Source organism: Sus scrofa, chromosome 4 (genome assembly GCF_054392235.1).
Source record: "Sus scrofa isolate SSC_HxYL_T2T_F1_AM1 chromosome 4, Sscrofa_HxYL_maternal_Yorkshire_Landrace_v2.0, whole genome shotgun sequence".
NCBI classification, from domain to species: domain Eukaryota; kingdom Metazoa; phylum Chordata; class Mammalia; order Artiodactyla; family Suidae; genus Sus; species Sus scrofa.
Genome location: NC_139386.1, coordinates 7,200,911 through 7,218,562, shown reverse-complemented (window position 1 = coordinate 7,218,562; position 17,652 = coordinate 7,200,911). Strand labels below are relative to the sequence as shown.

Here is a 17,652-nt window from a genome sequence, read left to right as displayed (position 1 = left end):
AGGTTACAAAGTCTGCCTTGTTTCCTAAGAGCCAGAGGAGACTAGGGAGCCCTTAGGAGGGAGCAAGCGTGTGTTCCTGGGGGGTGAGGATGGCCAGGCTGTCTTTGCAGCCTCCAGCAATCCTGCAGGCTCTGAAGGTTTGGGAGAGACAGGCACAGGCACACCCGGCTTCAGCTCTGGGACCCTGTTAACAGCCAGAGTCTCCCTGATCCCCGGAGCCTGTGGCTCTCACAGGCTGTGGAGCCCAGATCCCCTCAGCCAGCAGGCTGTGAGCCCAGCCCCAGCCACACGTCTTCCCCGAAGTGACAGACCCCCCCCCCAGGGAGTTTTCTGCACCCTTTCTCACAAGGTGGGGTTGAGGGGTTTAAGATCTGGGTGAAATGGCCCGTTCCCACCTGCTTTCACCACGTGCCTTCACGTAATGCTCCCTCTAATCCGCCTGCCTGACCTCTAGCCCCAAACACAGGGAGGGCTGTGGGCCATGATACTCACTCGTATTCTGTTCCTGCTTTTTGAAAAGAGCATTAAGAAAAGGTTTCCTAAGCACAATGCCCGCATGGCCACTCAACTGGCACAGTGGTTTGTTGTTTTAAAACTGATCTACCATCTGAAAAGGATGCCATCTGAGATAAAAGTCCTGACGCGGGGCTGTTCAGAAGAACCGGAAGCAGCCGTCCCGGGCCCGCGGCTCCTCGAGGGCCATGGGGAAGGCCAGCAGGCACGGCCTCAGTCTCAGCCACCACCGCCTGCACTGCTTGCCTGGCTCCCACAGGTGCTGCAAGTGCCCTCAGAGCAGATGACTTTGAGGGAGGCTGGGACGGACGGGATGCCCCAACAGGAAGTCAGGTGACCCGGATTCCAAGAGCAGCCCCAGCCCCCAAGAAGTGGGGGGCCACCAGCCCTTACAAGGATGCGACCTTCCGCCTCAGTGGAGGGAGGACAGTAAGACCTGCTTCTCCGGGGATGACGCGTGTGGACCTTTGGTGACACAGTCGTGCCTCGCTGCCTCTGCTGCAGCTCTGTTCTAGAACACGGCAGGGGACTGCCACCTCCAAGCTTAACATCAGGACCACTTGCGCAACCAGAAAGCAGCTGAAGGAGGCTGACTGCTGGACACCATCCGCTCGCAATTCATTCATTCAGTGTGTCCACCAGGTGGGTCTAAGTTGCCCGGGGAGGCAGGGAGCGCCCTCTCACCGCTCTCTGAGTTGTATCTCAGGTTCTGGAGCGCGGCCACGGCTGCCTGCGTGCCCTGAACGTCCTCTTCAGCTTCCGTGATGTGCAGGTACTGGGTGGAGGGCTCCTCGGCCGCCTCTGTGGCTGGCTAAATAGAAACACGGCATCACCCACGTGACCTTCTGAAGATCACCCGCTACCCGAAGTCCCAGGATAATGGATTAAGACAAACAATCACACATAAGCGATGCTTTGCAACATCTCATTTACCTGGCACCCCTGAGAAATCAGCGCTCCAATAAAAACCTGCTTCCTAAGGAGAAAACTTCCCTTTGCATGTGCCAAGACTTTTTTAAAGCGGCTTTGATGCAAAGCTTCCTGCAACACCTTCTTGCTGAAGGAAACAAGAGCTGTTCATCACCAGAGATGAGGCGCCCTCAGAGGTTCTCGTGTGTGCCTGTAATGTCCCCACTGCCCCCTCCCACTGCCACCAGCACTACCCTCATCTTCCCGGTGCCCGGGGCCACCTGCCATGAGGCTGAGGGGATGGGCACAGCAGTGGTGACAGTGGGAGGGAGGAGACGACCTCAATCATATAACTCTCGGCAAGTTTAGGTCTTGGGCCACAGCAAGATCCCAGCCAAGCTTAGCTACTCGCACTGCTCTTATTTTTATAGGGGGGATATAAATAAAAGTGACCACAGAAACTCTGTCTACGCAAAATCAGGACTCCTGAGAGTAGGAAAAGCTAAAGTGACATCCACAGCTATCTCACGCCTGAGGAGAGGAGAGGTAGGATGGAATTCTAACCAGAGATTGATAATCCCCTCTTTCCGGAACAATAAGGTGAGAAGCATGAATGCCACCAATAAAGAAGAACAAAGAGGAGATTTTCCACACAATCACAGGAGCCCAAGTTCTCAGGCTCTACAAGCACGTCTCAGTTCCCCGCATGGGTTCAGAACAGAATGTGATTATTCTTTTATAGCCAGGTGTCACGTTCATTTAGGTATTTCCAGCCTGACACTTAGTAGACACCCAACACACAGCTGATGAACGCGTCACATGGACAAAAAGAAGCACATCTCCTTTTAAGCACCATTAAGCAACACGCCAGCCAACATGGACTGGATCCGAGGAACGGCTCAGGCTGCGATAAACAGGATGGGCGTGGACGGCTGCTCCGCCTTGGGTCCTCTTTGTAAGAACCACACTGGGAAGGACACTGCTCTACAAGGCATTCCTCAGAGCCTGGCGATAGCCCAGCTGCTGGAACAGGCATTCTGTCACTACACGGGACCCCCCCCCCCCAAGGTGGTCCACCCCTTGCCTAGCTCCTTGGTTGCCCTACCGTCTCACTTCTGGGGTCAAATGCATGGCTTTGTGTCAACTGTTTCTGTGGAGCTGTGGCTTTGCTGGAGGTGTTGGGGTCCGCGAGAAGCGAGCGCTTCAGAGGAAGGGACACTGCTGCACACACCGACAAAGGCACCAGCTGGCCAAGAGAGAGGGCGCCTTACATCGGGAGCGGGCTTTCCAACGGCTCCTTGAGAGCGAGCAAATCCCCGCAAGCATGAACTTGAAACACCAGAGCCTGTGTCTGAACACAAGTCCAAGTGTGAACTTGACCACATCTTCTCCTGTAGATGACGAGGTGAGGCTGATGTTGGTGACACCACTGCCACCACCACTCACCACAGCAGCTGCCATAACTACGACACCACTGCCACACTCGAAACACTTAAGAAGTAGTAATTCCTTGAAAGCTTCACACAACTAAGTGCCATGTACTGCAGGCCTACCGGGGACTAGTCAGTAAGCCCAGCATTTTATATACAGTGTCTCTCAATCCTTTTGACCTCTTAGGGATCATTGGCTTTACCGTATAGGTAAGAACACAGAGGGCTCGGAGGTTAAATAAAAAGTGGCTCAAGGTCAAACCATTTACAGGAAGAGCCAGGATTCAAAGTGAAGTCTGTCAAACTCCAGAGTATGTACACCTTCAATTTTCTTACAGAAAACGTCAAACATACAACGGAGAGGTGAACCCCATGTACACATCAACCAGTTTCAAGTTAACCAGCTCCTGGCCAGTCCCGTTTCACCTGCGTCCTCAGCCACACCACACAACTGCCCTTTGATTCTGAAGCAAGGTGGGTGTCGTGTCGTTTTATCTAAGTATTTTAGAATGCATCTCTAGGAGATGAAACTCTTTCACACCACAGCCACGACACCACTGCCACACTCAAAACACTTAGTAAGTAGTAATTCCTTAATAGCTTCACATGACTAAGTGGTGTTCTGACTTCCCCAGTTATCTCACTGCGCTCACCACGTGTTCTGCAAATCACATTTAAGTAAGTTATTGAAATCCACCTACTAGGTAGCTCAGTGGGTTATGAACCTGACTAATATCCATGAGGATGCGGGTTCGATCCCTGGCTTCACACAGTGGGTAAGGATCCGGCGTTGCCGAAAGCTATGGTACAGGTCACAGATGTGGTTCGGATCTGGTGTTGCTGTGGCTGTGCTGTAGCCCGGCAGCTGCAGCTCTAATTTGACCCCTAGGCTGGGAACCTCCATATATCACAGGGACAGCCCTAAAAAGAAAAAAAAAAAAAAAAAAAAAAAAAACAGAAGTCCATATATTAGAACCGAGAGAAGCCTCATAAGTACTTAGAGAGCCTCCCTCCACTCCGACTCTCTCCCCGGCTTACAGTTTTGTTGGGAAAAGAGGGCTGTTCACATTCCGAGTTTCCAACAGCCTGGATTTTGCTGACTGTGTCTCCACAGACCCACCGAACGTGGAGAAGCTTGATCAGATATCCATTCCTCTCTTGGTAGGAAGGCTCCCGGGTCACACTGCGCGTTGCCATCAGGAGAGCCTGACGTCTGGGTGCCGGTGTTTCCGCCGTGTTGGCAGGAGACTGAGGATGGCTGCTGGCTCCCTGACGTCAGCGGAGGGTTGTGGAACGCGGCGCTGTACGTCTGCATTTGTTAGCTGGAAGGCTTCTCTGAAAAGAAACGTCTCTCCTCAAACCGTCGGTTATGCTGAGAGAGAGTTTACTCAGAGGGGGTAGAGGAGGGTTGAGTCTTCATCTTTATTTACCAAAAGAGAGATTTATCAAAATAGAGTTGATTCTCTGAGCGCCCACAACGGTGACTGAGGACTCTTCATCATAAACTCATTGTCTCTGTAGCTCATGGATTTAAACATCCTTGAAGTGTTTCACTGCAGGTAGTAGACACTAACCACACTCGGAGCAACAACAGCAACCCTAACACGTCAGTGCAATGACTGCAAAGAGCCCTTTTCTGCAGTTCTTTTGGCCGTTAGGCCTTACCCCACTAGAGAGGGACGACCCAGTTTCCATCTTAAAGTCTCCTGGAATAGTTCCTCGCTACATAGTTAGGCCATTGTTTTGCTAGACAGTCAGGATAATTTATTTCCTTCTGCTCTCGACTTAAATTTAGTTTTGTGCTGATTACTATACAAAATACTTGCACGGTTTCAGTCAAATCTGCCCAGTGGGTCTGCTGAGAGGTTACCTTCTCTTCCACCCCGTCCGTCTTGCTACCTCCCTGCCTTTTCTGCCGAGGACCCCCCCACCGCCCCCTTATGATTATTTACTTTGAAATAATTTTAGATTTGCAGGAGAGCTGCAAGGATAACACAGAGAGTTCCCGCACAGCCTCCAGGCGCCATGTTAACGTCACCAGGTACAAAGCTCAAAACCAAGGCGTTAACACCAGCGCAGCAGCATTAACGAGGCCCCAGCTCTAACCAGAGTCCCTGCTCTTTTCACTGGAGTCCTTCTTCTGGCCCAGGATCCAACCCAGGACCCCACAGTGCACCGAGTCGCCAGGCTTCCGTCATCCCCTCCAAGCCGTGACGGTTCTTTAGTCTCCCCTTGCCATGACCTTGGTACTTCCGAGAACTGGTCAGGCACCAGCACATCATCTGCATACATCTGGTGGTTTCTCACGCATAGACAGAGGCTGAGGATTTTTTTTTTCTTTTTCTTTTTTCGGAAGAACCCCAAAAGGTGAGTGTCCTTCTCATCACATCGCACCAGCTGGAATGTGAAGTCTGTCTTCTTCCCACTGAGGATGCTGAGCTCAGTCACGTGCTCAAGGCGGTGTCGGCCGGGTACCTCCACTGGGAAGTTACTGCTTTTCTCGCCATAATGGATAATGATTTGGAGAGATATTTTGAGCCTACACAAATATTCTATTTCTCCTTAATCTTCTGTCTACTCATTTTAGCATTTATCAATGGATCCTGCCTGCTGCAGTCATTACTGTGGTGTTTTTTTGTTTTTTGCTTTTTAGGGCTGCACCCTCGGCATGGAGATTCCCAGGCTAAGGGGTTGAATCGGAGCTACAGCTGCCAGCCACAGCCACAGCCATGCCAGAGGCGAGCCACGTCTGTGACATACACCACAGCTCATGGCAATGCCGGGTCCCAACCCACTGGGCAAGGCCAGGGATTGAACCTGCAACCCCATGGTTCCTAGTCGGATTCGTTTCCGCTGAGCCACAACGGGAACTCCCACTGCAGTGTTCTAATAGCAATTTTCTACTTCCTTCATTCTTTCTACATTTATCAATCAGAATTATTCTAGGAGGAGAAGCTGTTCCTTCCGCACCATTTATTCAATGGTTATTTATTTAAGCAGGACACATAAATATTTACTTTATCCTTTGAGTAGTAGTCCAGCACCACCGCTATTTATTTCGGCACTCCACCTGCTCCATCTCTGGCCATCAGGATCTCTCATGCGTCCTTTTGACATGCCTGCATCTTATTTCTTTGGTGCATGTCGTTACTTTCCAGTACTGCAAAATGCTCCAGGATCATCTTACAGATGTTTTGCTTTAGCCCTGGAATCAACCCCTCTTCAAAGGGACCCTGGTTCCTTTTCTTGGAGAATCCTATTAGAAACCAAGACCTGGATACTAGGTGTGCTGTCAGGGGGCGTCACTGCTTCCAGGCCCTCTAAGCACAAAACGCTGAGCCGTACATGTACTCACACATACCTGGAATGATCTGCGTCAGTCTGTCGGTGTACACACACACGCACGCGCACACGCGCGCAGGCACACCGTCGTATACACACATACAACACCTAACAGTCCTGCAATGGACAGCCTTGCCAAGACATCCTTTTCCGCTTTTGTCAGTGTGCCTTTGGGAGAGATTTCTAGTGGTGGGATTGTGTAGTGATGGGAAGAGAAACGCAAGTGTACCTGTCGTCGATACCGTCAAGTCCCGCTCCATGGAGACACCCTAGTGTGTAACCCCACCAGCAGGGTGCGAGCAGGCGGACTCCCCTTCAGCCGCTCCTGCAGCGACGGCAAACTTCGGGAGTCTCGCCAGTCTAACAGGGAGGAGATTCTACCTCTGTCTGGTGTTAACTACTTTCACCACGTAGTGGGGGTGACCGTGCTTCCGGATCTGCAAGGCTGTGTGCATTTCCTTTTCCATGAACCTTCTCATCTCGTGCCCATTTTCCCTTTGGGCTGTCGATCTCTTTCATCAGGTTTCTAGAAGCTTTTTACAATGTGAAGATACTCATCCTTTCTTCCATGATAGGACTGAAAATCTTTTTTGTCATTTGTCTTGCTATGAGTTCTTTTACATAAGAGTTTTAAATTGTTTTTCATGGCCTTAATTTCTTTGCAATCTTTTCCCTAATTGAATCTGTATTTTGAGCGATAATTAAAAGTTCTCCATAGTCTCGATTTATAAATGGATGCACCTGCATTTCCTACGGGCCTGTGTTAAATATCTCCCTCTTTACACGGAAACCTCTGACCCTTTGCTCCAGGTTCTCTATGTAGAGGCCACTGATGACTGCATGCTGATGTCCTGATCTGCTGCTCATTGTGTCTGGTAGCTTTTTAGTCACGCTTCTAGATTTTCAAAAACATAATCCTGTCGGAGTTCCCATTGCAGTGCAGAAGAAACAAATCCAACTAGGAACCATGAGGTTGTGGGTTTGATCCCTGGCCTCACTCAGTGGGTTAAGGATCCGGCATTGCCATGAGCTGTGGTGTAGGTCGCAGATGTGGCTCGGATCTGGAGTTGCTATGGCTGTGGCTGTGGCTGGCAGCTACAGCTCCGATTAGAATCCTAGCCTGGGAACCTCCATATGCCACGAGTGCAGCCCTAAAAAGACAAAAAACCAAAAAACAAAAAACAAATCCCACATAATCTGTCTTCTCTCCCGATTCTTTGTCTCCATTTACTCTGCCTCAGCTACACACCCGAAGGCCTGCTCATCTTGTTTCCAGCTCTAAGGAGAAACTCCCAGCGGAAGATGCTGGCTTTGGGGCTGAAAATGCATACATTTCGTTTTTCATCTTAAAAACGCATTCATCAAATCTTACTTTATTGATTGTTTCATCAGTGGATGCTGATTTTTGTCAAATGCTTTTCCTGCATCTCCAAAGATGGTCATTTCATTTTTCTCCCTCATTCTATTACCAGGATGGAGGACATTAACCCCTACGCCTGCCTACTGAACCCCTCTTCCCTTGTATTCTGGAATAATCCCCACATGGTCATGACGTGGGGTGTTTTTTTTTTTTTTTTTTCCTCCTTCATAGCTTGTTGGGTTTGTTTCAAAGCCCTTACTCTTAACCACTGGATGCTCCAGGGCCCCAGACAGTCCTTAGGAAGTGGTTCTCCAGGGGGTGATCCTGACCCCTGGGAACACTGGCAACGCCTGTGATATTTTTGGTTTTCGCACCCGGGGATGCTCGTGAGCGTCGTGGGTAGAAGTCAACGGTGTGACTAAACATCCTAAAATGCACACGCAGCCCTCTACAACCAAGAATTATCCAGACCGTAGTTTTAACAGGACTGAGTTTGAGGCATTCTGCCTGACGTAAAATGCAATTTGGTAGTGCCCCCTAGTCCTTGAAAAGAGAAACAGCTGCTGGCTTTGAAAATGCAGGTACGGGCTTTTATAAAATTAAAACACTGGTTCCAGCAGCTGAGAGGAAAGCAAAGGTAGGAGCACATGCCTGGGCAGAGGGAGAGGAGGGCCAGGAGCAGCAAAAGGGGCCCTCCCTGCTCCCGGGAATGCGCTCTGCTCTCAGAGGCAATCCCTGAAAGCCTGGATGCGTGATCACAGAAGTGAAAATACCAAATGAGGCCAAGAAGGACATGCACGAACCAGCCCAAGCACCACCCAGAGCAAGAGGGGACACGCATGGCCTAGACCTCAGCCAGTGGTACCCCCAGATGTGAGACAAGCTTCGAAAAGACTTCCAAGTTTCCCACCAGAAAACCCACTGCCCGGAGGAACAGCCGTCCGTGCCCAGCACCGGGCCTGCCTGGCTTGTCATCCTCGTTCAGGAAAGTCCTGACCAATATGGTGCTTTCACAAGAACCTCCCTGAGTTCTCTGGTGGCGCAGTGGGTTAAGGATCCAGCGTTGTCACTGCGGCAGCCTGGAAACGTCCACATACCGCAGGTGCAGCCAGAGCCAAAACAACAACAAAAAGTACCTCCCACTTGGGCTCTCCCTCGTTCTCCACCAGCTTCAGGCCATGCTTGTTCTTCAAGTGCCTGTTGAACTCCCATTTGGTGCCATAAACGAAGCTGCACACAGGACACTTCAAACCACCTGGAAGCACAGAGGTTAAAAGAAGTATTCAGAGCACAGACATTCTGCCTCCCAAACACGCGAATCTACGGAACACATTTTTTTTTGTCTGCAGCACTTACACTCAAGCCAAGCTTACCTTAATAGTTAGCCAAGTAGCCACACAATGGTAACACCATAGTCTGTGTGTTTTTCAGGGCAGAGGTTTTAAAACAAAGTTTTGTTTTGTTTTGTTTCATTTTTTGAACGAGAATTTGCAGAGAATTTAACATACACAATGTTTTAGGTGCCAGGGAGAATTCAGATGACTAGCATAATTTCTTTGGCTGAGCGGATAAGCAACTTAAATTTCATGCTGTCACTCAAAAATTACAAATACATTAGAAAGTAAAGCCCTGAAGGTCAACAGGTGCTTTTTCTCAATCTCCTTTGCACCCAAATCAACATCAAGGGCCGGGTTCTCAGCTTCCTCCACATAAGAAGCCAAGTCAGTGGCACGAATTCCCACGTGAATATCCCAGTAAATGACCGATTAAAAAGATGGTCACCTCCTGAAACATCCTCATTGATTTAACTAAACTGAACACATGTTTCAGAAAGTGTATGAATGCTTTAATGAGAAATTCTGGGATAAAAAAACCAACCAACAAACAAAAAAACGACCCCCCCCCCAAACCAACTGTCACACAAAAACTATCTTTCTAAAATTACATCAGAAGCAGCAACTAAATTAGGAGCTGGATAAAAAGCAGTTCTTTACTTCATTTATTTGAAGTTTTGTTGACTTACACTGCGGTGCTGGATTCAGGATTTAACAGGTTGCACTTTCAGAAGCAAACTCTAGCCCCTCGGGAGGCTAAGGGCAGTCCAGGCACCAGCCTCCAAATCTACCAGGATATTTAGAGGCCGGAGTCAGGCTAAGGGCCGGCACCACCAGGCTTACCCCCTGAGCTGGGCGGGGGCAATGAGACGGGACCAACAGCTCCCGAGCTGGTCTCTCATGGCCACTGTTGGTCTACCCTCTACCCGGCAGACAGGCTGGTCTTAAAACCTGTCACTATGCTGTACAGAGAAATTAACACAACACTGCAAATCAACCACACTCTAATAACAATTTTAAAAATAAAAATGAAAACCATGAATGGAATGGCATCTCTCACAGGTATAAAACCCTCCAGGGGCCCTCCCTCGCACCCAGAATAAAATCCCAGCTCCGTGCTGTGGCCTGTGACCCCTCGTGACCCCGCCCCTGCCTCCCTTCCCGGCCCTGTCTCCTCCCTCCCCCTCTCTCCCATCCTCTCCTCTCCTGCCTTCTGCTTTCACCAAGCTCCTTCCCTTCTCAGAGCACCTGCTCTTGTGGTACCTGCTGTCGGTCTGGCTGCTGACGGGGTCACCTGTCTCTGCGGGGCCTGCGTGCTCTCCTGTGCCCTCTGAGCATCAGTATTTATTTCTTGCTCACTGGGGTGCTAAGGAGGAAGTGGAGGAACTCTGCTGATGACAGGCTGTCTTAACAAATTATGTAAGAATGAGACAGATCTCACAGGACACATCATGTGATGTAAGCATCTCCCAAATCAACCCCACGTCAGTGGAATCTTGGAGAGCACTGTCCTGTAACTGGGGTGTCTTGTCTGTCCCCTGAGCTGGTGGGCGAGTCCCCACACAGTCATAAGCAGGAATGGAAGCCAACCCAGGTGGCGAGGGGCGGCCCCTCAAACCCTCTTGAAGCTTTAGACTCCAGTGCTGGGAGGGCACAGGAGAGCACGCAGGTCTCGCAGAGACAGGCGACCCAGTCAGCAGACAGACCGACAGCGGGGTACGGCAGAGACATGGGGCTGAGTCAGCACAAAGACTGGCCACAGACACCAAGTTCTGGGCTTCCAGAATATTCTACAGACGAGGCAGCTCATATGCTGTTTTCTGAAACTCAAACACACTGTGCCCTTTTTTTAGGCAAAATCAAATGGACTTGTTCTTTCTTGCCTGGAGGATAATTAAACTTAGTGTTTAACCTTCTTTGTTATTGCTTATTAATCACCTAAAATGATGTCCTTTCCTATGATCATCTTTTAAAACCCTCCAAGGTATGAGACCCACTGTCTTCTCTCTTGGTTAAGCTGACGTTGCTTCTATAAAGACTTCACACGAAGCAATGAACACAAGCTAACTACCTACGGTGAGATTTAGGCTTTAAAACGAAATTAAAGATTCTTTCTGGGGTATTCTTTAATGGGAACTAATTTAGGGAGAAAAACATCCTTATATTATGTTTAAATTAAAATTAATATAAGAATGCCCCCACATTAATTAAAACTTCCGCCTTTACCACGGTGGCTTTAATTAAAGAACAACAAATGGAAATATGTAATCTAGACTGAATGTGTAACTGTACCAGTTAATTGACATTGAAGCCGAGAAAAATTAATTTCCCCCTCAAGTCATTAAATTCTTAGGCAACACTCAGTAAAGGTTTCGGGAAGACTTGGCGCATTTACTCGCAGCACTGACAGTAAACGCACCCCACGAACACTGTCTCCAAGCCCCCAGCTCCTCTTAGGAAAGATGTAGCAGGCAGAAAGAAGGACAGAATTTCAGGAGCAATTTTAAAACTCCATCACGGCATCCTTTTTGGAAGACAGCATATTCTGGAGGAAATTTCGAACACCAATCTATCTGCCTTCCTTTGCTGTGGCTGACGTTATTGAAAACTCAATTTCATTTCCAATAATGTAACTCCCAGACTGGCACCGGACACGGGGTCAGACAGCCTGAATCTGGCCCTCGCCCACGTGCCTCAGAACCACTTCCTTAAACTCTTGGGTTCGGGTTTTCTCCTCTACCCCAGTAAAAAAAAAAAATAAAAAATGCTAAAGCTTATATCCTTATAAAAGGCAGTGTGGTCAGCAGAATAACCCCCTCCCCAGCCCCCGTGTATTCACACCCTAAACCCTGGGACACGTGAATAGGTGACGCACCTGGCAAAAGACACTTGAAAGGTATGATTCAAGTAAGAGTCCTGAGATGGGGGTTATTCTGGACTAACTGGATGGCCTCATGTAAATACGAGGGTCCTTGTAAGAAGGGGGCAGGAGGGCTGATCACAGAGACAGGGGCTGAGAAAGATGTTCTGAAGACGGGGAAGGGGAGCGAGCAGGGGAATATGGGCAGCAGCCTCTAGAAGCTGGAAAAGGCAAAGAAACGGACCCTCCCCTAGAGCCTCCGGAAGAAACACACACTTGCTGGCAAATGGGACTCTAGCCTGTAGGACCCATCTTGGATTCCTGACTTTGGAAGGTGAAACAATAAATCTGTGTTGTTTTAAGCCACCACCAGGTTTGTGGTTGTTTATTACAGCAGCAGTAAGAAACAAACACAGGCACTACAGGGTAACAGACCCCAAAACAGCTTAGTTATCAAAGGACAGTGGACACAGGGTGATTTGGTTTCATTAACAAGCGAGATATGGAACTGGATTTGAGAAATCACAGCGCATTTATGTGTTACGTGAGATCACTGTATGTAGAATCTAATACAAAATGATACGAAAGAATTTATTCCCCAAACAGAGGCAGACACTCGAAGATTTCAAAAACCAAACTTGGGGTTACCCAGGGGAAACGGTGGGGGGAAGGATAAACTGGGAGGCTGGGATTGACACACACCCGCTACCATGTACAGGACGGGTGAGGAACAAGCCCAGGAAGCTCTACTCAATACTCTGTAGTGACCTGAGCGGAAAAGGGTCTACAAAGGAATGGATTTATGCATAAACATAATGGATTCACTTTGCCGTACATCTGAAGCGAACAAAACACTGTTAAGTCAAGCATACTCCAATAAGATTTGATTTAAGAATTTGGGGGTGGGGGGGCATCACCTGCAGCATATGGAAGTTCCGAGGCTAGGGATGGAATCGGAGATGCAGCTACCGGCCTACACCGCAGCCACAGCAACTTGGGATCTGAGCCGCTCCTGTGACTTATGCGGCAGCTCACAGCAACTTGGGATCCGTAACCCACTGAGTGAGGCCAGGGATCAAATCCACATTACCATGAACACTGTGTTGGGTTCTTAACCTGCTCAGCCACAATGGGAACTCCCAATAAAAAAAAAAATTGTTTAAGTGCATTTCATCATGAGCCAGGGTGACATTCCAAACCCCAGTGAGGAAGGTTTGGCGAACGGAGCTTCAGCTGGGTCTCTCCCACCCCTCCTGGCCCCTCACACACTCCTCAAGCCCTTGGGGTCTGAGGTCCTCTGGACACACAGGAAAGGGCTGGAAAGACAGAGAGGCACCGGTCAGCCTTGGGACAGGTTAGCAACCCAACCTGGAGACAAAGATATAAGAAAAACTCAACTGCTCCTGTGTGTGTCCCCTCTCAACCCAGCCTTGTGTGACCTCCAGCAAATGGGAACCAGCTGGTGCCCTGACAGGACCACGCCTCCTCCTCTTCAGTGCAGATGGGAGGCCACGGAAAAGAACCAGCCTGCGAAGCCCCATTCATACCCCCACCCCGTGATCTCCAGGAATGAACTGAGAAGGTGTGATGCTGGTGGCACAAAGCCCCCGACGCCTCTCACCACTCGGGACTTGGTGAACCAGCTCCGGAGCGGGTGTCATCAGAGGTGCTTTAAAACGAGGGCAGGGCAGGCCCATGGAAGGAATACTACACGGAAACGTGTATTTTTTGTGGAAAAACACTTCAAAACTGCGCTAATAAACAAGTGATGGGCTAAAGGGAATAAACAAGAGACTGTCTGATCTGCTTTCAAAATATCATAAACACAAGCAGGGAATAAGATCTTTATGCAGTACTTGGTACTAGTCTAATCTCCAAAAGGCACCACAGTTCCCAGGGAAACAGTGTCTCCTGCAGGAACCCCACTGGCATGCGGCCAGCAGCGGTGCCCGTGCCCCCAGGACCAGAGGCGTGCTGCATCGGGCCGGGCACCCGTCTCCCCAGCTCAGGGACTTCACAGTGGAGGCTTAATATTGGCCCTGGTGGGAATATTTACACCACAGAGATTGGCAGATGCAACAAACCAGGTTCCCTGCCCCTGCCCCAGGAGGGCCAGCTGGTGAACAGAACAGGACATGGGTGTCCGGCAGCTGCATTCCAGGGCACTTCCAAGCTCACTGCCAATAACTCAAACTCCACAGGAAGCACCGCGGTACCTTCCCACAGAAACCTACGCGGAGCAGAAGTCTCAGCCTTTTAGGGCTTCTCCTCACCTCCCCCACGGCGCTGCATAGACACGCTTCGCAGCCCGAGAATCCTTCCCCACGATGGACAGCTCTGCCTGTGTCACAGCGGGACACTGTTAAACACGGCTGACAGACAAGGAGTCCCTACCTTTGTTGCAGGGGGCTGTAGCGTCGTTTTGCGAAAACTAAACTCCATTTGCATTTTTTTTTATTACGTGATCATTTTAACATGTATTTCTCTGTCTCAAAGCAAGAAATGATAATGTCCCATGAAGCTCCTTTTTGAGGAGTGAGCAGAAGAGGAAAATAAAATCAAGCAGGGATGGAGAGAATGACTTGGAATTAACCAACAGAAAATGAAAAATCCCAGTGGTACCGAATGAGTCAGCATTTCCAAACCCAGTCGCTTCATCCAGTCCCACTCTCTCCCTGTCTTCTTTGCTCTCCCAGACATCAGAACAGCCTCAGCTGAGTGCTCTGGACATCTCTGAGCTGCACACAAACTCCAGCAGCTCTCTGATTTCAGAGGCTCCTCTCCTGCCCAAACTCAGTGGCACAGTGTCTCCTAAGAGCCAAGAGACGTTCGGGCTGTTTCCTTCCACAATATGTCTCTCCAAGGGGAACAGGAAAAATACAAACACACACACACTCGCAAGCACGCACGCACGCACACAAAGGCCTAAGATCCTCCTGCAAAGATTGGATAGAAAACCCAGACCCAGTCAGGGAAATGCCACTTGACTACAGAGTCTTATAAAGTTAAGTGAAAACTTAGGGCACGAGGCCACTTGACCTCAGCACATTTTCTGCAAGGCAATGATGAGAGTCTGGAAGCAAGGAGCTATGACAGTGTCATCAATCCGATCCCCACGCCTGTCCCAACAGCCCCAGGAAACGGCTATTTCCTGCCGATCCAACCCACGAGTGTGAAGAATGTTAAAACCAATCTCTAGCCTACGACTCCAAATATGTACTGTGACTCAGGCAATCCATTCTCTCCTCTGTGATTCCTGGACCGGGGGTCGTCAAAAATGATGCACTGTTCTAGAAGTCTTAGAATATTTTCAGGGGAAAAAAAAAAAAAAAAAAAAAAACATGAAAGAAAGGAATGAGAATGCATTGAGTGCCAGACAATCAAGTGTTCTCATTTAGTCCTGCCCGCTGCTCTCACGGGAGACGGCACAGCGTGCTGTGACCTCCACGTGGGGTGAAGGGCTTCGCTGGAGAAGTTCGGTTACTTGCCCGAATGGCACAGCGAAAGAGCCAGAGCCCCCGCGTGGCACCATCTTGCCCTCTAGCTCCGTGAAAATGCCTTAAAGCCAACACCAGGCACATACTCCCATGACCCCAGATGGATGGCTCAAAATTATCCTGAGTCTTTTCTGCTGCTCATGCATCTCTGTACCTCAGCCCCATCACCAAAAGGGCTGAAGTCAATTGTTTGTTATACACGAAGATGCATTTCATGGCAGTTACAGCAAGCAGAGCTTCCCGCTGCACCAGGAAGCTCTGAGCATCGCGGCTGTGGCCGAGTGTACAATCCCGCATCTCTGTTGACTGGAGGCTGATTTCTAAAACAGTCTTCAGCTTCAAAGAGGCACAGTCTTCAGGAGAGAGTAGCAACGGACACACTGCATGCTGCAATCATTTTTCAGCTGAATTCCCGAAGCACAGAGATAAATCCAACAGCATTTCTCTGCGTGGTAACAGCACATGAGCTAAACCCTCTCAAGTGGGAATATGTGATTATTTATTGAAAAAAGAAGCAACCCCCCCACAAACTTCTCAATGATATGAGAAGTTTTTGTCCATTCTCTTTAGTTCAAATGTTCTAAACAGTTTTTCCTTTTCAGGATGAATAAGTAATCTGAGCACTCAATAAACATGTGGGGGTAAGCTAAAGAATTCCATCTATAAATGTATTTAGTGGAGCATTACCTACAACTGCAATAAAAGAAAAATCTGGAAACCCCACAATGTTCAACAACAGGAGCACAGTTATATAGAGATGCTGACGCTTGATGCTGATTCCAAAAAGCTCTTAGAAACTATAAGAAGACAGTGCACCGAAGGAAAACAAAACGTTCGGGATAATCAGCATTAAGAAAGTAATAAATCCATGAACCTTCATTTACGCAAAACGTATGCATGGACCATGAACAGAAGGCCCTTGGCATCCCCAGGTTCTGCAGCCCCTCAGGGCCGAGGATACGGCCACTCTGCCGACGCTGCTCTGCCGCTTCACCTGAGGGACCTGAGCATCCGAGGACTGTGGTATCCGAGAAGGTCCTGGAGCGGATCTGCCGGATACCGAGGGACGGCTGTACTGACAAATGCGCATTGTGGGAAGGGTGATAAATGTATGCGTAAATTATTACTTCTTTACTTAGGATGCCCAGGAAGGCTGCTGTCATAGAACCCTCACAGTAAGTAACACTGACACACACACTGGGGAGAATAATGATGAAGATGAACTAACAAAACCGCTTCGATGTGGGGGTGAGTAGATTCAAACTATTACATTTAGAAAGGAGAGAAAACAAGGTCCTACTGCACAGCACAGGGACTGTATCCAACCTCCTAGGACAGACCAAGACGGAAGGGAGTATTAAAAAAAGAATATAACACACACACACACACACGTACATGACTGAGCCACTTTGCTGTACAGCAGAAATGGGCACGACATTGTAAATCGACTATACTTTCATAAAAAAAAGAAAGAAAGGGAGGGAGGAAAAGAAAAGGAAGGAAAGGAAGGAAGGAAGGAAGGAAGGGGAGAGATCGAGGGGGGAGGGAGGAGGGAGGGAGGAAGGCGTTCCAGTCGTGGCTCGGTGGAAACAAACCAGGTTAGTATCCATGAGGATCCGGGTTTGATGGGTTTGATCCCTGGCCTCGCTCAGTGGGCTGAGGATCTGGAGTTGCCATGAGCTGTGGTGTAGGTCACAGACCCAGCTCACATCTGGCGTTGCTGTGGCTGTGGCATACGCCGACAGCTGCAGCTCCGATTCATCCTCTAGCCTGGGAACATCTATATGCCGTGGGTGCAGCCCTAAAAAGCAGAAAAAAAAGAAAGGAGGGGGGAGGGAGGGAAACTTCAGGGCCCAGGGTGGCACTGCCGGATGTCCCAGTTGTCCTGGCGGGACTCGGCCAGGCAGGACAGGGCCGGCCGCTCACCTACCTTGCTGGATGAGCGCGTCGGCCGCCAGCTCCCCGGTGCCCACGTTGGCGTACTCCTCGTTGGGGTGCTTCCTGTTGTAGTGCCGCTTCAGGGAGCCCGAGATGTTGCAGGAGTAATGGCAGTGGGCACAGCGGAAAGGCTGCAGGGACAAGGAGGGGATTAGGCAGGGCTGGCCCCCCAGTGTCATCAAGTCCCCATGGGAAAGGAAGACCCCCCCCGACGCCCCCTGGGGTCCTGCTTATGACTCTTCCCTCCCGTGTCTGAGTCCTGCAAAGCCTGTGAGGAGCACCCCTTGGGACACAGGCCCCAGGGACACACGCTAGCCTGGGGAGGCAGGGTCCTGCCTCTGCAGGGACCATCCCAGTGACCAGCAAGCAGTCCCCCAAGGATGAGGGGTCTCTGCTAAACGACAATGCTTTCATTTCTTTTCTCTTTTGTCTAATTCTTGCTCAAGAAGAAAATCACAAAAAAGCAACA

General features: G+C 49.6%; 1 protein-coding gene across 50 annotated transcripts in view; it reads right to left on the bottom strand.

The window, feature by feature from the left end:
* ZFAT (zinc finger and AT-hook domain containing) overlaps window positions 1-17,652 on the bottom strand; it is a 383,679-nt gene that overhangs the window by 248,937 nt on the left and 117,090 nt on the right. For all 50 annotated transcript variants that reach the window (XR_014842957.1, XR_014842958.1, XR_014842930.1 and 47 more), the window contains 3 exons: window positions 17,176-17,314; window positions 8,691-8,809; window positions 1,198-1,324 (listed from right to left, as the gene is read on the bottom strand). Coding sequence is in view for 11 of the 50 variants with exons in the window: in XM_085021015.1 (XP_084877141.1) it covers window positions 1,198-1,324; window positions 8,691-8,809; window positions 17,176-17,314 (385 nt within the window). In the remaining 39 variants the exon portion in view is untranslated. The remainder of the gene's footprint in view (window positions 1-1,197; window positions 1,325-8,690; window positions 8,810-17,175; window positions 17,315-17,652) is intronic.